This window comes from Pavona decussata, unplaced genomic scaffold (assembly GCF_977016875.1).
Source record: "Pavona decussata unplaced genomic scaffold, jaPavDecu1.1 SCAFFOLD_124, whole genome shotgun sequence".
NCBI lineage: Eukaryota > Metazoa > Cnidaria > Anthozoa > Scleractinia > Agariciidae > Pavona > Pavona decussata.
The window spans coordinates 1,137,846-1,160,000 of record NW_028145538.1 but is presented as its reverse complement, the minus strand read 5'-3'; the positions used below and the strand labels follow the sequence as shown (position 1 = coordinate 1,160,000).

At 38.5% G+C, this 22,155-nt stretch overlaps 2 protein-coding genes across 2 annotated transcripts; one reads left to right on the top strand and one right to left on the bottom strand.

Moving 5' to 3' along the window:
* Nucleotides 1–810: 810 nt before the first annotated feature.
* Nucleotides 811–5,423, bottom strand: LOC146469373 (SPRY domain-containing protein 7-like). Its single transcript, XM_085123460.1, has 5 exons — nt 5,211–5,423; nt 5,009–5,125; nt 3,913–4,073; nt 2,189–2,291; nt 811–1,101 (listed from the first exon to the last, which is right to left on the bottom strand). Exons 1-5 carry the CDS (start codon nt 5,317–5,319, stop codon nt 1,004–1,006), a joined length of 588 nt encoding a protein of 195 aa, XP_084979586.1. The 5' UTR covers nt 5,320–5,423; the 3' UTR covers nt 811–1,003.
* Nucleotides 5,424–5,465: 42 nt separating this feature from the next.
* On the top strand, nt 5,466–20,740 carry LOC146469372 (eukaryotic translation initiation factor 2A-like). Its single transcript, XM_085123435.1, has 21 exons — nt 5,466–5,529; nt 5,625–5,694; nt 6,765–6,839; nt 7,381–7,499; nt 7,826–7,925; nt 8,431–8,513; nt 8,926–9,026; nt 9,584–9,701; nt 11,097–11,213; nt 11,613–11,681; nt 11,987–12,088; nt 12,906–12,946; nt 13,132–13,176; nt 13,376–13,464; nt 14,380–14,443; nt 15,007–15,100; nt 16,348–16,403; nt 16,619–16,753; nt 18,243–18,341; nt 19,443–19,508; nt 20,462–20,740. The coding sequence occupies exons 1-21, from the start codon at nt 5,502–5,504 to the stop codon at nt 20,525–20,527; spliced, it is 1,737 nt and encodes a 578-aa protein (XP_084979561.1). The 5' UTR covers nt 5,466–5,501; the 3' UTR covers nt 20,528–20,740.
* The last annotated feature ends 1,415 nt before the right edge of the window (nt 20,741–22,155 follow it).

The following is a 22,155-nucleotide window of genomic DNA, read 5'->3' as shown; positions in this document are numbered from 1 at the left end:
GAAATGACATCATAAAATGCTCAAAACATTTCACTACCAAGTTTTGAACATTTGTGATGTCATTTCATGGTCTATTTAACAATCAGATTATGAGCTCGAGATTTCTATCGCGTAATAGCTGATGAAGGCGCAGCCTGAATCAGCTATTACGCATAGAAATCAAGAGCGAATAATCTAATTGTTTTAGTATAAATCTACTAGTCGTGCAAAACTGAACAAGTAAATTATCTATATCCTCATCGCAGACACTTCGAAAACGCGATGAAGTGGCCGCCATTTTGTTGAAAACCGCTACTCACTATCTATCACAGAATAGATAGTGAGTAGCGTAGCCAATCAGATAACGGCATTCGTGATAGAACACTAGTAGATTTATACTAAAAGAGTATAGACCATAGAAACCAGCTGTCAAAATTTTTGTTTTTTCCAATAACATGGCTATATTTTCCATTGAGCAAGCATGCAACTCTTATAGACAATAACTACAAGCCAGTCAGCATGGGGTGGGACTCTCGTATGAAAGGGGCGGGGATGCTCGTCATCTTGCTTTGGGGTGTAAATTTTGGATTTGGTCTCACTTAGGGTGTTCTGGGCAAAACGCTATAATGATTATATTTAGCCGTGAAGGTCTAGTTTAGGGTTGCACACGAAAAGTCACTATTTTGTCTGTGTTTTAAATTGGTCTCTTTTATGCGGTCAAAAAAGTTTGGGCCATGCCCAGATTGGTCTCCTTTAGGGGTTAAATTCAAAATTTTCGACGAACATCCCCTCCCCTTTCATATGAGTTACCCCTCCCCCCCCCCCCCCGCCTCTTTCTTTCTGTAAATGGTCTGTTGGAAACACTTTACAACATATTCAGCCAAAAGTCCAAACTTGTTCTCTTTAAACCAGTTTGGCTGCAAATAACATTATCTGAATAATGACTACTCTGACTTCTCTTCCTAATTACATTAAAATAAAATTCACATGAATTAGTGTAATAATTCCTAACTTTGACTTGTCATCATAGAAGATTCTTCTCAAACATGATCTTCTGAAATCCTTCTGGAGCATGATAGACAAATTCAGAGAAGTTTACATCAATTATTGAACCATCATCAACTGAAAGAAAAGAGAACACAACGAGGACAAAATTTATCTGTATCCTCATATTTATAGCTTCTGATCGGTTGTCGAAAAAGTGACAAAAAGAAAAAAAAGGGAGAGAGAAATTAACAGACTAAGGTATGTAGTTTATATGCAAAGTCCTAATTAATTTTTTTTTCACATAAATTTATCGACTAGCATTTATCTTCAGATAATGTTTCTCCCACCTTTTAACAGAATTCAGAGGCTGAACTTACACATGTACTGAGGTAGCAACAAATGCTGAACCATGTTTCACTGGCTTAACAACAACAGAACCCCCAAAATTTGACATACAGTACTTAATACTTAAGTATTTAACACTCCAGTGCTACTTGGGGACAGTATAAATCAGTGAAATAAAGATACAAACTGAACATAACATTTGCTGAAAATCCCAACTGGTGGGAAGCAGACTAGTTGGCTAATTATTTATAGTGCAGCCTTGGATTTGAAAACAGAACTACTGTGAAACAAACCAAAGAGGTCAGAGCGGGACTTAAACTTGGGATCTCCTTACTGCAAGTCTGTTACCCAACCGCTAGGCCATGCCCCCCCCACCCCTCCCCACCCAAAAAAAAAGAAAATGTAGTTGGGCCACAAAAGACACCAACACCTTTTTGATGACCCTCATTAACATAATTTGCTGGCCTCAAAATTTGAGATGGAAAAATAGATCCTTTCTACATGAAGCTTGTATGTGGCTTTTTTGTCAAATTTTGCCTCCATTAGAGTATGGGGTACACCACTGAGCCACAGAGATACACTGTACCATTATTTTAAACTTAAGTAGCTGATCAATGGCAGTTAAGACAGAGTCTGTCATCTCTTTTTAATAACACTTGGTGGGCATGAGTACTGCCTGAATGTGTGGTTCCAGAAATAACCAAATAACCAAATAACCTTGACTGTTTCTCTTAGGCTATCAGGCTTCAAGACTGGGAGGATAAACGATAAACTGCCATGCACTGGCCTCAAAGATGCAGCACACTTTGATGTAATGTTCAAAAAAAGGTTGACCACAGGACAGAACTGCATCATTTATACCATTACGTCCACTTACCATAAAAAACTGGATACACCGTTCCCTTCATTCCTGTCAATGGACAATGTAAGTGCTTTCCATTGTGATAAAAATTCAGTTCTACATGGTCATATGTGCAAGCCTAAAAGGACAAGATTGTAACCTAGTTAGTTCAATAAACCCTAAACTTTGGTTTATTCTTATCTCTCAAGTGTCTTGCATGGCAATTAAAAAACTCATTAATAATTCATAAGCCCATTGCCCTAACAAATGGTCGATAAAACATTACGTGCAGTGGCTTTAAAACCCGATAAAACCTCCTCCTTATTAGTATGCGGTGTATAATGTTTTTCTCGTGTGCTAATTTCCAACATTCACAAAAGTATCATTGTTATGAGCTCCCTTGACACACACTTTTCCAGGAATGTTTTTGAAGCCATTCAAAAAACTCCCAGCACGTGCTTTATCAGGTCTAAAACCACTTGGCTGGGCTTCATGGTTTTAAATCCAGATAAAAAACTGCTGCTCGTGTTTAAAAACATTACTTAAAGGTTAAAGAGGCACTCTCACAGATAATTTGTTGTGTTTTGGTCAAAGCTGCTCAAATATTTGGCAAGGTGCCTTTTCTGTACCATCACATTGCTCTAAGAGCACCAACGAAGAACATAATTATTATAATTGTTATTTCTCCCTCAGTCAGTGTTTTTATAATTTCTCCAAAATACACAGTCAGGAACATCACAACAGTTGGGAAAAGTGGCCATTTTTTCAAGTTGCACTCTATTTCAATCCTGGCCATTAGCATCCAAATATCATTAACACTTAGTTTCTGTGAACTGGTAGTACGAGTAATTATTGTTAACAAAACTGAACTGTTACAACTTTAACAACCCCACCAATGCAAATATATTTGTTGGCAATTCAAAGTGACACAACCAAGAGTACAGTGATAATTATAGTCTCCAGGACTCCTCTTGGTCCAGGTAGGGCATGTACTGGGATCTAATCCCTCATGATTAACCCATTACGCACCGTGACGGCCAAAAGCGGCTGTGATTTCGGGCATCCTCGCGTTCGGTGCGCGGTCGGGTCTTACCCCTCCCTAGAAGAGATTTTTTGTCCCCCATTGTTCTCATTGTCTTCAGAAAGGACGGACCAATCAGAATCCACTTACTGCGCATATATTTTTAGGTCTTTGGGGGACCTAGACAAAACCGCTTTTTGTCTATAGAAAGAGGAGTCGAATTTCAATTTTTTTGCCTCGTGGGCCGCGCTGCTAAATTTTTAGTCGCCGATTTTTGCGTTTTCCAAAGGAAAACACACCTTTTCGAAATGGTAAATCGAAAGAAGAACTACTAAGGAATACTCAACAGTTTCGACAGCGGAAATCCGAGAAATAATGGCGTAGAAATTGCGCTTCAAGTACAAATTGTTGTTTTAACCAGGCGACGAGCGAGCGCACAGCTCAAATTATTATTCAGGCCACGGACTTTCTGCGAAATTTCAGAGTACTTCTGGGAATTCAACAGCCAAAAAAATGGGGCGATTGCAGAATACCCGGCCCACTAAATATCTTACTTGAAAAAGGAGTGCTCCTGCGCAAAAAGATTTCCGAATTAGAAGGAGCCATCCTTAAAATGAAGCATTTGTATGTGGCTGAAACCTTGACCAAGTGTGTCCTTAGAAGATTAATACCTCCAGGATGTGTTTATTAGCAGAGATTCAACTGTATTCCTACTTTTACTATAATGTTATGCACTTACGATCATATCTCCTTCCTCTGGCATTTCTCGTAGTCTGTGTCTGATAATCCCATTGTGTGCGACAGTGCCATCAGACCTTAGAACCCAGCTTTCAGAATTGTTCCCCAATGGTATCTTGTTTAAGTCACATTTTTTTGTTGCAAGTCCAACACCCCAGGCACCTGTGATTAAAAATCCCAGAGAATGAGGTCCAGTTCAATTCTTAACTTAGAGAATAAGGAGGTGTTTGGCTGCATAGCATAAGTATGACTGTCAAACTAGTTTGAGTTCATCCCAGTTTTCTCAGAATTATTGTCAGGGTTTGAGATCCAGGTGAGACAACTGACAATAACCATAACAACTTACTTTCTCAATAATGCACTGACTACACCCATAACAGAATGCTCAATTCTGTTTGGTTCCCTGTATTCCTATCAATTTTGTCAGATTACCAGAGTTTGTCACTTGGGTGTCCGATTATAGCTATGGATAACTATATTGGACACCTGAACTGTGTATACATCAATCAAATGCAAACAAAAGGAGTTCCCATTTTTCGTAACAGCAAAGCTAGTAGAATAAACATCCTGATAGAGGTTTACCATGCAACTATGGTTACCCCATGGTAACCCATAGTTACCACAGATAATGTCACCAAGTAATACCAGTGTACATACCTCTTACTTAGCTTGTTTACTCGGTCCACCGTAAGTTACAAACCGAGCTTTTTCCTGTTGATTTATGGCCCAAGCGTGAAGCTGAAACCATTGTACGGCATCCACACAACATTGTTTTCGCGTTGAACAATTGTTGACTTTTGTTCAACTTTTGCTGAATGAACATTGGGCAAAAGTTGAAACCGTTTAAAAGGAAGTGTCATTATAATAACAGCCTAACCTCCACTAAGAGAAATTGCCAGTGATGATGATGATGATAGTTTTTCAATGTATAAACGTAGGTTTCATTTCAGCTTCACGACCCATAATGCATAAACAAAAGTCTTACGTTATAGTTGGAAACGAGAGAAGTTATTAAAAGAAAGATGGGTGAAAATTCTCAGTAAGAGAACGTTAGTAAGCTAGCTCACTGTACGTATAAACACTGTATGAAACCTAACCTCCTGATTGTATTTTCATTTCAAAGTAGCATTTATTTTGAACGATTGCTGCGTTCGCCAGAGCTGCCCCTGATCCGCAAATCCTCTTCCCTGATTTCACAATGACAACCTCGTTTCCTGAAACACCAAAGCAGACTCTCACATGAAATGGCAGACAAATGAAATTAGTCAAGCGAAGTATAACATTTCACCGATTACCAACCCATTTGTCCCGTGTCTAACTGGACCTGAGAGACTTCTCTCGTCGGTGGACTTCTGGGTTGATGGTATCGTCTCAAGCAACACAAAACACCTAATCCACAAGCTTCCATTATGTTTCTTTTGTAGTAAAATAGTAATTCATTTCATCTCGTTGTAATCCGCCACATAGTTCCGTTTCCTTCTTTGTGAGTGATCGCCTGACCAAGAAACGAAGGAAACTGGGCGCTAGTAGCCTCGTTTTCAATCAAAATTTACGTCGTTCCCAGTTTTCGCTCCTTGGTCCTGGTCCAAAATGGCGGCCGCATCACCCTTTGTAGCTGGTAGGGAAATTTTGCTTTTACTCAATGACTTTGTGCTTGAATTTTATTCAAACAATGCGAAAACACAATAAATTGACCGTCCTGTTTTATTGCAGTTCGAGGATCGGATGGTGTATCTATGATTAATGGCCCGCCGTCGTTTAAATACCACGAGGGATTTGGAAGGTTTGTAGTTTTCATGCGATGTGTTGTAAAGAGAAAACGCCTCTAAAACATTCACATTTTGGATGAATATTTTACGATACAACCAATAGACAACTTGTGTTGTAACAAAATTGGGGGACCAGTTCAAAGAAAAACTGCCTAGCGCAACATAGGCTTCAAAGCCTATAAGAATAAGCGTATATGTTGTAGGTTAAAATGAATCCCAGGTTAAAATGATTTCAGCCTAGGTTGCTTTGTATTTTCCTTTGTTAAGGTTGGGTAATTTACATCTGTAACAAAAGGAAAATACAAATCAACGTAGGTTGAAATCATTTTAACCTGGGATTCATTTTAACCTACAACATATATGCCACTATCTATCCCCTTATCTGCCTGCTCCCTCTTCCCTGTAGAGCATTATTTGCTGCTTAAAGCTTTTTTCAGTGGCTGTTTCTCAAGAGGGTTCTTGAAAGACTTGAAAGGTTCACAGAAGTTGAAGGCCTGGCCAAAGAAGTGTGAGAAACACCAATTCAAGAACTAAGAATAAAAGCCACTTAAAAATCTTACTATCATACACTAATTTCTTTCATCTTAGTAGAACCAATCTGGCAATGCAGACTGAGAGGTTAGCAGCTTGTTAGATGCATGCCTGAGTCATTATATGGACCTATAAATGTGACCCTCCACAGGATTCTGGGGGAAAAAATGAACACACTGGCACACATAAATGACATGCTAAACAATAGACAGTTAGAGGCCTGGGCCCAGTTGCTTGAAGCATGGTTAGCGCTAACCCGGGTTAAATGCCATGACAACCTATAGGTTTTAATACCTCTTAACCAATGGTTAGCGCTAACCATGCTTCGAGCAACTCAGCCCAGGTTTTAAAAGGGGTACCACAAAGTTACATTACTGTGGTCTGAAATAGAGTCAGGGTTTGGAGAACCAAGCCGCACTGTAACCACCGCTGCCGCCCCACCCCCTCCCCCTGATCCGGAGGTAAAGCAATCACGTCACTGCAACCATTAAATTAAGAGTTAGAGTAAGTCTATTGATGAAAACATTGATTGTATTTCACCTGCTTTTTTCAGTGATGATTCCCCAAGATGCAGAGTGATGGCATTTAGTGCTGATGGATCCCTGTTTGCTTGGTGCAATGGCCAAAGGTGAAAATACAGTGTTTTGATTTTAGTTTTACTTTTCTCTTTATGTGGCACTTTCACTGAATAACACATGTACTTGTAAATGGCTTGCTCTTTAAAATGTTTTGTAGTATTATACAACAAAACAGAAGTAGTGGGTAGATTGAGCTAAGTTTAAAGGGGTCTTGGGCAAATTAATGTGGACTTAGAAGCAAATCATTGTCTCTTGGAGGCAAAATTGCTGGCTACCTGTACATTTTGAAAGGGCTGGAGTCAATCAATCAGTCAGTCAGTTGGCCAGATTTGCTGACAGATTAACCAGATTTAGCCAGATTTACTGACACAGATGACTGTCTGTCTGTCTGTCAGTCAGTCAGTCAGTCAGTCAATCAATATTGATCAGTCAATCAATCAATCAATCAATCAATCAATCAACCAGTCAGTCAGTCAATCTGTAAATCATCTAAAAAGCCAACTGGGTGGTAAATATGTTGTAATTATTCTAATTACATATCGGACTGTCTCTACTATTTATTGACAAGTTATTAACTCATTTATTCCTTAGTGTACTGGTTGTGGAAACATCCCAGTACAATTTGGTTTGCCGTTTACCAAAGGATAAAACAACATGCATGGCATTTTCACCAAAAGGCACTCATTTGTCAACTTGGGAACAATATTCAGGTCAGTCAGACAGATGTGAAAGCATGATTTTTTGATTTCCTCAAAATACCATATTTCCTGAATTTGAAAATGACTAAAAGAGAAACGGCATATAGGCTGTCTTTAGTTTTGACTCCATTTGGCTACTTACCTGTTGCAGTTGATTCATCAAAGCTTCACAACAGTGCTGTAGTTTTGTAAAAGAATAATTAATTAATTAGTTTGTTGTTAGTAGTTTTTGGTAGTTTACTGGTAACACTACCCTATTGTGGGTTAAAAATAGTTTTTTTCTTAGTTAGAGCCTAATGTATGAATTCATTGATTTGACTATCTCCTTTTTTAATCAGCCTCTAGGGATCAAACTTCAGCAACAAACAATCTGGAAATCTGGAATCTTCAAACAGCAAGATTAGTAACTGGATTTTCCCAAAAGAAAAAGGACACTTGGTTGGTGCCGCTGGGTGTGGTTAGATTGTACTGTAGTTTGTAAATATAATGACTGCTGTGAAAAATAGAAAGTAGTACCTGATCACAGCTTGTAACTATTATTCTGGTTTCTGTGGCATGAAGCAGAAGGATTTTTGTTGCTATTCTCCCCATCCTGTATGGGATGGGATGCTTATACATCACAGGATAACAGCATGGAGTGAGTATAAATATTGCTACTCTTCCCAGCAAGAAGTGACTGGGAGTACTGTTCTACTACTCTCCCCCCCCCCCCCCCCCTCTGATGGGAAGCTAGTCTATCACAGAATACCCAGCATGAAGTGACTAAGAGTATTACTACTCCCCCCTGGATGGGATGCAAGTCTATTACAGGGTACCCACTATGAAATGACCAGGAGAACTTTTACTTCCCCTTGAATGGGATTACAGTCTAATCATGGGATTAACCTGAGGATAAATCAGGAGTACTTACTGATTAAGTAACATGGTGTCTGTTTTCTTCCAGGCAACCAAAATGGAGTGAAGATGAGTCAGTGTGTGCCCGTTCAGTCAGCAATGAAGTACACTGTTTCCATGATGCAGATTTTAGTATGTGTTCAAAACTATGCTACACAAATCAAGGAATTTAAATTTTATATAATCAATGCAATCAATGTGCTCCACATTTTCTTGGTACAGTCAATTTCATGATGGATGGCATTTCGCTTGTGATTTAAATCTCTCTAGAAGTCACCAAGGTGTAGGAAAACATGAGCGAACAAAGGAATTTGTCAAAAGAAAAAGACATTTATATTTATAAATAATTTATAAAATAATCTATATGATCATGTCAAGTTATTAGTGATAAGAAAGGAGAAAAGAGTGAAACTACTTTCTTTGAGTGAAACTGTGGTACCAGTAATATGACCCTCAGCATTTTCACAGTAAAGATTCCTTAAAGTTTTGTCTTTGTAGGTATGTAAATTCATCCATTTGATAACTTTGTTTATTTTCCCCTTAGCTTCAATTGCCACTAAACTTAGACTTCAGGGTGTAACAGAGTTTGAGTTGTCTCCAGGCCCCCCTCCATTCACTATAGCTGCTTATGTCCCTGGTGCAAAGGTGAGCCAGATTTTTTCTTCAGAAAAACCTACCTACTGGTTAGTGATGCTTTTACATGTGACCTCTAAGTTTCCCACAATAAAACCAAAAGGAACACCCAAATTTTAATTTAGGAAAACATCCGAAACCTGGATGTAAGTATCTGTCATTTCCTTTTGCAGAAAATGTCTTCTTGTAGGCCAGAAAAAATCAATCAGAAAGTCTGGTTAAACAAGGTTTGATGTTAGTACCAGAAAAAAAGACCAACTGAAAACACACTTTATTATGCTTGTAATTTTACAAGTGCTTTTAAAATCAACAGAGTCAATAAAAGTAAATTGGCCACCATAAAGGGATTTGAGTGCTGATGTTGTCATAGTAATATCTCTTTGTCAGAGGGGCTAGTGCTAATGCCCGAAATGTCAGCACTCAAATCTCTTTACAGCAGTTATCAGCTCTGTTGATAAAACCAAACATTTGTTTCCACTTCCCACTAACGCAGTACTGCAGTTCCCTTGGCAACTAACCCCCTTATCCTTATGAAGCAATGTTTTATTTTGTGGTTATTTTTCATCTAGGGAGCTCCATCATATGTGCGACTGTTTAGACACCCCAATTTTGACAATCCAGCTTCTGTCCTTGCCAACAAAAGCTTCTTCAAGGCTGACAGAGTAACACTATTGTGGAACAAAAAAGGTAGTTGCTTGTCTGGGTACATTTTGGTGCAACTCTATTAGGTCCATCACAGACTGAGGTGTAAACTTCAGCTCTGCTCCCTAAAATGCCAACATTTGCAGGAATAAAATAAATGATGTATTGTGTTATTTGTGATCCCCAAAAATTTGCCTCCTTGTTGTTTTTATCCTAGATACAGTTGAACCTGCATTAAGTGGTCGCCCTCAAGAAATGGCTAAGTAACTGCTTAATACGGGTTGACTGCTTTATACAGGATGCATAGAGTACACGTCAAACACAGTATACAGTTTATGCACAAAACAAAAGTGCTCACAAAATCACTTGGTTGGTTATTAAGAAACTGCAGCAATAAAATGGAATGAAAAAGGAGAACACTGTATAGAAGCATGACTGATAAAATGTACATTAATGCCCAGATCCTACAGTCAGTGTTGTAGGTCGTTGGAAATTCAATTGCCTGGCACATTATTTATAACCATATTTGAGTGGTTTCCTTTTACAAAGTGACTGTTTAAAACAGGTCATGACAATAAAAATCAATTGGTTGGAAAGGGTGACCGCAACCACTTATTACAATGTAGAGGTGACTGTTTAATGGAGGTCAAAATTACAGTAATTAAGGGACGCAATTTTCGGGACTTTGACAATGGACCACTTAAATGAGGGCGACCGCTTAATACAGCTGGAATTGTAGGTCCTTTGCAGCTAGGGTCATATAGTCAATATATTTTTTGTAGTATAGCTGCATGAGTATGGCAAAAATAACCAAAATGCACAAGCTTGAGGCACTTGAATTTTAAGAGCAGGTATTCATGATGGTTTCAACTTTTAGAGAATTTAAAGGATTTCCATGCAAAAAGGTTTTGGAAAGCAAGACCTTGCTTTGCAGCCACACTTTTTCAATACGTACATGTAGCCTTTGGAAAGGACACTCAAACCATACTTGCTTCTAAATTTCAGGTGGCTTAGGTAAATTTCAGGTGGCTTAGGTCCTGTCATGGTACAAATGTTTGGAACATACTTGTTCAGTGTACATCCTCTTGGGACAAGCAGTAGATGCTTTATTTTCAAGGCAAAGAGAAAGTGAAACTACAAGCCTAAGTGGCCCACATGACTGGAGCTTAACCAGTCTGTTGTTTGTATAACATGGAGCAACTACAAGAGTATTGCTACTCTGCATGATCCACCCTAGTCTATTGCAGGATTACACCCAGCAGTATGTCACGAGTACCCATTTATACAGCTGGGTGAAGAGAGAGACCAACCTACCCTTGAAGAGACAGAGACCAACCTACCCTTGAACCACCAACACTCTGGTCCAGACCAAAATCTGATTGAATGTCCAATGTGCTAACCACCATGCCAATGCACCTTTACTTTCATTTTCACTTTTAGGTACAGATGTTCTAGTCCTTACATCAACTGATGTTGACAAGTCAGGTGCATCATATTATGGTGAACAGACCCTGCAATATATCAGTACATCTGGAGAGAGTAGCATGGTACAATTAGGTGAAGAATAAATTTATGTTCTCACTGAGTTATCTCTCTAGCACCCAACACTCAGTCTCCCTTACTACATCTATAAACTTTCAATTCTTTTTCATGCAAACAGATTGTAAGAATTAAAAAAACATCTTTAACAGGCTCTTTGCGGTTCTGGTTCACAACACTTCTTCCTCGCATAAGAAGTTGAAGGACGTTGAATAATAATGTTAATTGCAAAACTGAACTTTTTGTAGATGTCTGTCATGTAATAATTATTATTTTAAGATTTCATGTTGGTTTGAATGTTTGAACAGATTTTACGGTATTTATGTAAATTAATTTTTTTTTTTTTTTCATACAGATCCTCCAAATGTTTCTGCTGTTTAAATTAACAAGTGTCCATTGTATTTTGTGCATCCATAGGCAAGCGAGGACCAGTTTATGCTGTACAGTGGAGTCCTAACTCTAAAGAGTTCTGTGTTGTTTATGGTTGTATCCTTGTTGTTCACTGTTGTTGCATTTGACATAGAAAGAATGAATACATTCCTAATACAGATTGGAGTTGAGATTGTATGGGACAACATATTTGAATGAATGGATCTTAGGATGTGTATCTGGCAACCCCCGTAGATTTTGCTGGGGCGGATGACATCATCAGCAACTTGTCAAAGGGGAGAGAGCCTCACAGAGCAACGGGTCTACCACTATTGTGTAAATCAAAGCTGCTTGTGAGTAAATACATCTTACTGAATATAAGATTTATTTTCCTTGACATTTTGTCAATTTTCCTGAACCAGTCATGCCTGCTAAAGCAACACTGTTTGATCTTAAGTGCAATCCTGTGTTTGACTTTGGAACAGGACCAAGAAATGACATCTTTTATAATCCACAAGGAAATAATATCCTTTTCTTATAGCCTATAGAGCTTAGATGTCAATACACATAGCCCAGGACTGCGAGCAGTCTCTTTTTACTCCTAAGTTCTGCCCTGGCCGAGCAATTTCTAGTGAGCCGTAAGAAACATTGGCTACTTTTTCCTCCCTCTCCCCAATCCCTCCTCATTCACTTTTCTTATTTCCATAATTTTAATGTCGCTTTATGAACATGTTCTGAGGAAAAAAGTAGGACTGCTTACATCACACACACACACACACACACACCTATGTCAGTCAGGGAGAAGGAAGTTGCTTTAAGCCATGATGATTCTGGTCAACAGAAAGGTCTTCTAGACAGTGCAGTTTGTAGCCTATACGCACAACTGATTACTTAGAACGTTTTTGCATTGATTATGTTAGACTGAATCTCATGACAATCAACAAAAAAATGGTGCTAAAGGCAACCCTATGATTGACTACAGTCCCATCAAAGGAGACAGTGGTAATACTTGTAGTCACTTCATTCTGTGTACTGGCCTGATGAGCTTTAAGTTATTTCAGTCAAAATTATAACAAACTTGATCTTCATTGAACATGACTTGCTCAAAGTGGTTCTTTGTTGATTAGGGTTGACTGAATATCAACCCATCAGTAATGCTGGGAACTGCCTTGTGATGGACCAGATAGCAGTAACTCTAGGTCCTTCATGCAGTGTAATAATTATTAGAGATACATACCTGCCACACAGGCTTCTTAAAGTAAACAAAATACTACTTCTGCCAATTTGACGTGCAGTCAAATTTTCACTGTTTATTTCGTGTTCAGCCTTAACTTGTTGCACTTATTTGTTTGGCTGGATTTGGAAACCTTAGAGGTCAACTGGTAAGATGATTGCTTGTTTTGATAATAATTTATTAGTCATATAACACTACAACTTTGGTTAAAAAAAATAGTAAAAATTGGCAAAGGTCCATATGGTTCAAGGTAAATTTTTTTTTGCCACAAAACCAGAGATAAGTTTAATTTGTCTCCCATAGTCTGTAACTTTAGTCTACCTTTGTTTACAGGAACTTTGGAGCAGAAAAGATTTTAAGCTAATCAGCAAGCCACAGGTAATTACTCGTACATAATTGTGAAAATCAGAATTAGAAATAGAATACTGCAGATTAAACAAATTATCATGTTATTTACTTTAATTTGTTTCTTGTATTACATACAGTATCACACACTGGCAAGTTTGTTCTACATGTAATAATTATTATTATACACAGAGACAGCCTGGCATACTTATGTTTTATATGGTTTCAAAAGGCAAGTGACTCTACATCTCTTGAGTGGTCTCCAGATGGTGAACACATTTTGACAGCAACAACCTCTCCAAGGCTCAAAGAAGGGAATGGGTAAGCATAACTTGTAACTTCTTATTATTTTAATTCATTAAGTCCACTTTCATAAATAACTGCAGTAGCTTTAGTTGACAGTACCTTGAGTTCATGTAGCAATGTAGTTTGATGGAACTTTTTCCTTTCCTATAATTATGATGCAAATCTGTAGACAAAGTTTAATTTTGTAGTGACTAAATAAATATGAATATCACAAAAAAGAAGAGTTTATAATGTTAATACAGTACTCATATTTATTCAGTGTGATTAAGGATGGTTATCATGGGCAAGATTGCTCAATTCAAGACAGTAGAGAACTCAAAACTCATGTCAGTAACAGCAATGGGAATGCCACAAAACAGTAGTATTCTGTATTTGAGGAATTCCCGAAGGGGTGGGTGGGGGGAGGGGGGGGGGGGGGTTAAAAAGATACCTTAAAATGGAAAATCCTGGAGGGTGGAGGGGTCCAATGTGAAATTCCCTCCATGGTGGGGGTATGGATATTTTCTGGAACCACACATTACACATTTTTCTTTATCATCCTCAAAATGACCAAATTCAAAGTTGTGTAGAGAATGAGAACACACGAAGGTAAATTTCCCATTCTCTCTCTTAATTTGAATGTCATCGTTACAATGTTAGTTCCTCAAAAATTGAGGAGCAATTATTGTTTGGCCACATTACTGAGCAAGTTGGGATAATTTTGAAACAGTTCAAATGAAGTGAATCTATATTTTTCGTTGACATTGCTATTGTGGTTCCTAAGGTCCCTGCTCTACTGATCAATAAACAGTCTAAGGAGTACTTATGAAAGAAAGAACAGTTGCTGAAGGACGGTGTTAAATTTACTTATTATTTAATGCAAACTGGCACCAGGCCATAAACGGAAATTAAAGAATCACATACTTTTGTTTGAAATTATCTTTCTTTCAGATATAAAATTTGGCACTACACAGGCCAACTGTTACATGAAAAGAATGTTGGTGAACTCTGGGAGGTATGAGGATGAAGTAAACCAGTGATTCTAATAGAGCATTTCTGAGTTGCTTTGAACCTCATTATGAAAGTGAGGCTAGGTGCGTAAGTTTTTGCTTTGAAAATTTTATTGTTTACATTCAAGTACAAACAAAACTAATTTCCATATGAAAAGTTTTGCACTTATAGGCTTGCTTTCATAGCGAGGTACACAGCAACTCAGAATTGGCCTATTAGAAAAAGTATTAATTTGAAGAGTATGCTGGCCTTAATATTAAACTTTCCTTGGCTAAAATCGGAAAGGAAAGCAAATTATTGTCTGCTTGGTCAACAGACCTCGGCAAGTTGAATCTAGGCAGTTGTTTTTGTTGTAATTTTATTTTAACCAGAGAGGGTGTGAAGTCTTAACTTCATGACTCGATGTGGCTATTGTCCTTTCATGGCTGCTTACAACAACCAATCAGAGACTCAACTGTGTTGGAGTCGTTTTAAAGGATTACCAATTGTTTGAAAATCCAAGTAAACTTTTAATGTGCATTTAGCATTGTTAATTATTTGATGAATGTTTGTTTGTTTAATTACTAGGTCAAGTGGCAGCCAGTATCTGATGGTGTGTTTAAGGAACCGGTGATAAACTACAAGTCTGTTACTGCTACTGCAACACAAGAGCAGCAAAAAAGTGAGTTACTTTCCTTACTTCTTTTGTGTAAAGTGTGTCCAAAACTTGTCGGCCGGCCTGGCAGTTGAGTTGTCAGTGTGTTAGGGATTGGATTTCTGTTGAGACACGACACTGAGACATGACACTGCTTCAGATTGTATCTTGACCTGTATCTTTCCATTGGGAAAACCTAGTAGTTTAATCCTGTTTAAAGACGTAACCCTGCAATGGATTAGCATTCTATCCAGGGGGGGGGGGGGGGGGGGTAGTCTACTCCTTGTCACTTCATGCTGTATATCCTGTGATGGACAAGCATCCAATCCAAGGGGCATTGGTAGCTTCATGTTGGGTATCGTGTGATGAACTAGCATCCAATCCAAGGGGCATTGGTAATTTCATGTTGGGTATCGTGTGATGGACTAGCATCCCATCCAGGCCCGGGGGTAGTACTAATACTGATACGCCTTGCTGCTTCATGCTAAAGAAACTGGATTTAACGTTTTTGCGTTTATTATAGTTGAATGAAGATAGCATTCAAATATGTGATCTTTTTAATGTTATGGTTACCCAAATGTCGGGTTTTTTTCGTGTTTTCTGACAGAGTGGATTTTTCAAGCTTGCTGCTCCAAATGACTATGACAAATGCCTACAAACCCCGCCCAATCCTCAGTTATTTGAAATCGTGGGTCAGTTTCACAGAGAAAATGTGTCATCCATCTTTGCAAGTTGTTGTTGGATTTTGACATCTTGTCATTTTGACTGTACAGTGTTCTCAACCAAAGTCTTCACAGATCTCTGGAAAATGTCGGACTATTGTTAGGTAATCTTCTGGGAACCCTTGAGAAAATTTTTCCATCAGCAAGAGCTACATTTACTTAAGTTTCTAAAGTAACAGGACAGTGAAACGTTGCCATTTGAATATAAAAATGATCTTCAAAACTTAACATGCATTTCCTTGCTTGTCATACAATTTTAAGATAATTTAGACAAGAAAGTGAGTCATGTATCTGTGCAAATTGTTGTGGTGTTTGGATATCTTATTGTTTTGATTAAAAGTCCAAAATCTCTGAGTTATTGTCGGGCAAACTTTGGGCATATTTGATGTTCGAATATTTTCACAAATTGTTCAAACCTTTAAAGGTAATAATTATTGTAATTAAATTAAGTAGCTTACTGAAATTCCCACTCGTAAGATTTGTTTGCGGTATTTGATCTTCTCACCAGACGAAGCAGGTAGTAACATTCTTTCCACTGCTTTCCCTTTTCAGCTAAAGATGTTTACCGACCTCCACGACTTAGAGGAACTGCCCCATCAGTCAAAGTGGTGAGATAATGTGGTTTTCGTTTATGGAATTAATCTGAAATAGTTACACAAGAGAACAATAATTATTCACACAATCATACAGTAGTATTATTTGTGGAAACGTTATAGGGTTAACCTCATGTTTCCTTTTCAAGATGTATTTTATTTACTTTTTGCGTACATCCCGAATAAACTTGTTATGTATGTATGTTAGCTACAGTCATTTCCCATTTTAGCACGAATACGAACCTGCTGAAAATATGAAGCAAAAGGAAGGTCAAGAAATGTCCAAATCTGCAGCCAAGAACAAGAAAAAGAGAGAGGCGAAAGCGAGAGCAAAACAGGAGCAAGAGGCCATTGGGGAGGAACAGGTGTACATGGCTGTTCTTCTTCTTCTTCTTCCTCCTCCTCCTCCTTCTCCTCTTCTTCTTCTTCTTCTTCTTCTTCTTCTTCTTCTTCTTCTTCTTCTTCTTCTTCTTCTTCTTCTTCTTCTTCTTCCCCCTCCTCCTCCTCCTCCTCCTCTTCTTCTTCTTCTTCTTCTTCTTCTTCTCCTCCTCCTCCTCCTCCTCCTCCTCCTTCTTCTTCTTCTTCTTCTTCTTCTTCTTCTTCTTCTTCTTCTTCTTCTTCCCCCTCCTCCTCCTCCTCCCCCTCTTCTTCTTCTTCTTCTTCTTCTTCTTCTTCTTCTTCTTCTTCTTCTTCTTCTTCTCCTCCTCCTCCTCCTCCTCCTCTTCTTCTTCTTCTTCTTCTTCTTCTTCTTCTTCCCCCTCCTCCTCCGTCTCCCCCTCTTCTTCTTCTTCTTCTTCTTCTTCTTCTTCTTCCCCCTCCTCCTCCCCCTCTTCTTCTTCTTCTTCTTCTCCTCCGCCTCCTCCTCCTCCTCCTCCTTCTTCTTCTTCTTCTTCTTCTTCTTCTTCTTCTTCTTCTTCTTCTTCTTCTTCTTCTTCTTCTTCTTCTTCCCCCTCCTCCTCCTCCTCCCCCTCTTCTTCTTCTTCTTCTTCTTCTTCTTCTTCTTCTTCTTCTTCTTCTTCTTCTTCTTCTTCTTCTTCTTCTTCCCCCTCCTCCTCCTCCTCCCCCTCTTCTTCTTCTTCTTCTTCTTCTTCTTCTTCTTCTTCTTCTTCTTCTTCTTCTTCTTCTTCTTCTTCCCCCTCCTCCTCCTCCTCCCCCTCTTCTTCTTCTTCTTCTTCTTCTTCTTCTTCTTCTTCTTCTTCTTCTTCTTCTCCTCCTCCCCCTCCTCCTCCTCCTCCCCTCCTCCTCCTCCTCCTCCTCCTCCTCCTTCTTCTTCTTCTTCTTCTTCTTCTTCTTCTTCTTCTTCTTCTTCTTCTTCTTCTTCTTCTTCTTCTTCTTCTTCTTCTTCTTCTTCTTCTGTTTAATTATGAATGTACTGATATAGGGAAAAACACCTATACTGTCGTTATTCAAGACTGAATAGCTTTCGAAACATTATTTTAGTTTCTGGTGCTGTGTACAGAAGTCTTTAGAAATTTTCAGACAGTTATCATGCAATGTTTTATTACCTTTGGTGGTGTTTTTAATACAGCCCAGTATTTGGCCAATGATCAGATCTGCAAATTAATCAACCATGAAGGAGCCAATTATTAGTCAGTGAATTACTAGTTGATTGGTCGTTCATTCAGTCAGTCAATAAAACAATTATTTGATCAATCAATTAATCCTATCTCTTAGTCAATCAGTCAATCAATTGCAAAATATCACACTAATCAAACTTAAACACCAGGGTCTTAGCAGTTAACTGAGGTCCGTTCATTGATGCATAACATTACAATCCTTGTGGTTAAGAGATTTTTACAAAACCCACGGCTCTGTATGCTGAACATAATCAAACGTCTTCAATGTATACTTTAGGCAGTGAATCCAAATCCACCTTCGCCTCCACCGACATCTACTGTGACAAGTGCAATTCCACCAGCAGATAAGGAAAAGAAGCTCAGAAATTTAAGAAAGGTACACTTACTAATTGCAGATGAAGCCTCATTAGATATAAATTTTCCTGAAGATACTTTTGGTCACACTTCATTCCTTCAAATCTTGACAATCACCATATATTTCCTCCAAGGCCAGCCAAACGCAGTGGTGAAAGTGAACGACAAGGTTTTACTGGGTTCAGGCATCGATTAGTGTATCTTATGTAGTTTAGTTGTTTTTGTAGTTGTGCAGACAACCTTTTATGGGTTACAGTATATGCCCTGCATTAACTGGACATGTCTTTAACCACTGGAAGTACCAATACAGGAATAGTTTTTTTCACGAATATTGAAACAAGCAATATTCAGATACCAAAAGCAATGTTATACCGTAAAATCCCGTAAATTTCGTAAGGGGTTTGGCCTGGGCTTATATTCAGGGGGGCTTAAACAGGAATAACATTTTTGTTTAGAAATAGATGGGCCTATAACCAAGGGGGCTTATAAGTGGGTGGGCTTATAACCAAGATTTACGGTATATACTTACATCATGTTTATTTTTACCTTTTAAACATTCATTTATGTGGAATACCTGAAAACTAGCTGCTGTGTCATCACAGACAACCTTTACCTATAGCTTAGTGTATGACACGATAAATATCTATTGTAATGTATTGTATTGTATTGGATTGGATTGGATTGGATTGGATTGGATTGGATTGGATTGGATTGGATTGGATTGGATTGGATTGTATTGTATTGTATTGTATTGTACAATCCATACTTTCAAAACAAGGGCTAAAAAGCTCTAAAAATGGAATGAGCATGAAGGTTGGTTACAGAACAACCGTAAAGTATGGTAGCTTTAATGTACAATGACAACTACAGACAGTGTTATTTGCGTGTAGTAATTGGATCACCTCTGTAAGGCATAGTGTCTATAAACGTAAATATTGTGACAACTGGGTATCGGGCTGCAAAAGTTGTTGTTGTTGTTTTTTTTTGGAGGGGGGGGGGGGGAGGGGGAAGACTATGACAGAAACATTACCAAAGGTATGTTTTTCCAAAAGAATAGATACCCCTTTTGTTTGCTCTTTGGAACTTACTAAATTATACTGTCTTTTTTAATGCCCCATTATAGAAACTGCGGCAAATTGAAGACCTGAAAGAGCAACAGAAAACAGGGAAAACACTCGAGAAAAATCAGGTGAGATCACCAAGGGCGATGAAGGTATTATTGTGCTACAATTTAACCTCTTTTTTGCATAAGCCACACAGCAATACATTTGAGAAGGTGGGAAGCAAACTTGTGGGCTATTCCAAAATTAAAAATAAAACTGGAGATTGTCTATTTTGCTTAAGAATGCTATATAAATCCACCTTCTCCTAAAAAATAGAAAATAATTTGTAGAACTTCCAATGTTCTGAAACACCCTTTGACGCTATTCGTTTGTTTACCAGTTTTGTGGGTTTCTGAGCTCCTCATTTGTAACGTGGTCACTTGTCTCCCGTAAGTTTACCAAGTTGTGGTTATGGACACAGCGTACACCATATTTGCAAGTTCCAGTTGGGCACATCTGTGTATAGACTCAGGGCAAGGGGGTTTCATTTCGGCTCAGGCACTGGGCGATTACACATCATAACTACCGTCTATTTTCGGAGCACAAAATTGAAAAAAGTTTTCCCTGTGAAAACGACCTTGCCTGGCTGGTTTTATTATCTTGACCAACATTGTCCATAAAAGAGAATATCCAAGTTGCCTCTCGCTGCTCCGGTGCCCTACCTCTAGCCCCCATTTTCGAAATCTCAGTGAAGTCCTGGACTGCTACTAGACATCGACTTTCTTTCTTAGAGGAATAACGTACTAGGCAACAATAACGTAATAACCAACCTAAATGCATTTCAGATCGCTTATTGTTGTTTTAGCTCAGATTCACTGGAGTTTATGCATGTGGCCTTGAATTCCTTCAGGAGATGTTGCTTCAATCTTTTATCCGCTGCTTTGCGCTTCGTTTTGTGATAAAATCGGAAATCTTGCCCGTAATCATAGGTTAACTTTGGAGGCTTAGTGAATCTGGCTTCAGATATGAAAAATACTTTTGAAAGGGGAAAACAGTTCTATGTTTTTTTTTTTTACTTATTTCATTTACTTTTTTTTAGCTTGACAAAATATCAGCAGAGGATTCACTTATAAAGGAGATACGAGAACTAGAACTTGGCAGCTGACACTTGACTTGATTTTACAGTAACACTAAAGAATGTTGACTATTTAAAAAACAAAACTGGAATGTTTGGAATAGAAGGTGTAGCGCTGACAAGCAGTGAAGAAAGGAACTTTGTATGAATTCAAAGCAAATGTATTTTCTCGAATATTATCTAGTACGAAACCTGAGTTGTATAGTCTCTAAAAAATTACAAATAAATTTTTAGACACTCAAACTTTGAAATTTGGTGGTTGATTTTTACACGTTAAATGCATTCATGCTAGTTAACCACTGATATGGGCACCAGTAAGATCAAGCGGCTTTTTCAGTCTGTATTACCACAGATAGGATTTGCTGCAAATTCCACTCTTGAACTGCGTGACATGCAAGTCACTGTGGACTTTACACAACCACGACGGCAACGCCAACGAAAACGTCACTTGAAAATACAAGTTCGTGTTACTTGTACTGCTTCGCGGTTTCATCGCATTCGTCCAACTTGTACAATATGGCCGAACTATCCAGTAACAGAACTGGTGGGAACGGTCTTCAAGTTAGCACAGAGAATGAAAATTTACTGTCACGTGCTCACGCTCTCCATAAAACCTTGAATTTGGGCATTTCACGTTGTTGTTTGGCCAAAGATGGCGACGAAATGTATCAAATTTTGTAATGCACGTGCACAGCATTGTTTAGCTCATTAAGCCTTTTCTTTATTGACGTTTTCGTTGCCGTCGGCGTCGTGTTTGCGTGAAGTCAGCAGCGACGACGACGACGTCAACGAGAACGTCAGAAAACAATAGTTTTAATTAGGAAAACACTGGCTCTGCACGTGCTTTATACACTTTGGTACATTTCTTTGTCGTCCTCTGCAAAACAACAACGTGAAATGACCAAATTTAAGGGTTTATGGAGAACGTGAACGCATGATGATTAATCTTCCTTTCTCTTTCTGAACTTTAACGGCGCCCCTACGACGTTAGCTCCCCGATAGTTCGGCTACATTGCACAAACTGAGAGAGTATAAATCATCGCGAATTTATTCAGAAGACGCGAAGGTAATTTTCTAAGTTTCGTCGTCGTCGTCGTCGTCGTCGTCGTCTCTGCTTAAGGTCCCTATTGCCTGACGCGTTCTTACAAAACATGCCCGCAAGAGCAAGCCAGCATGTGTGCGAACCTAACTTTACTGTCATTCTTTGAAAGCATGGCAAATTACAAAAAAAATGCGCTAAAATTATCAAGTATGTTAAAACTATATACAGTGATAAGGTTTCTTTTAACATATGATGTTCTCAACACAGTGCTTTTCTCAAGCTGTGTTTCTAATCGTGTCAGATGTATTTTTTGTTTTATTTTTGCATGGGAAATGAAAGCTTCCTTTTGTTCCCACCCATGCTTCATCATCCTTTGAGGCTCTTGTGTCGGCCAAATGGCGGTCAATGTTTGGTTAGAGTTTGACTCCATTAGATGACATCATTCCTCTTTTCAAGAATACCAATGAACAGGGACAACCCTGTTAAATAAATACTTAACTTACTCTGAAGATGGTCTTCACCTAAGAATGTGCACACAAGACAAACTACCATAAATTCCGAATGTAGGCCCCTGTTACGCCGCAAAATGTAATAACCGTCGCAAAATGTAAGAACT

Excerpts from the sequence above, each read along its gene's own strand:
- LOC146469373 (XM_085123460.1), bottom strand. The coding sequence starts at position 5,319 with ATGGAAGCTTGTGGATTAGGTGTTTTGTGTTGCTTGAGACGATACCAT. Across the intron at positions 5,126-5,210 it reads GTTAGACACGGGACAAATGG|GAAACGAGGTTGTCATTGTG; the intron begins GTTGGTAATCGG and ends TTGGTGTTTCAG. Across the intron at positions 4,074-5,008 it reads AATGAAAATACAATCAGGAG|GTGCCTGGGGTGTTGGACTT; the intron begins GTTAGGTTTCAT and ends TTTTAATCACAG.
- LOC146469372 (XM_085123435.1), top strand. The coding sequence starts at position 5,502 with ATGGCGGCCGCATCACCCTTTGTAGCTG. Across the intron at positions 8,514-8,925 it reads TTTCCATGATGCAGATTTTA|CTTCAATTGCCACTAAACTT; the intron begins GTATGTGTTCAA and ends TTTTCCCCTTAG. Across the intron at positions 15,101-16,347 it reads AACACAAGAGCAGCAAAAAA|CTAAAGATGTTTACCGACCT; the intron begins GTGAGTTACTTT and ends TTCCCTTTTCAG.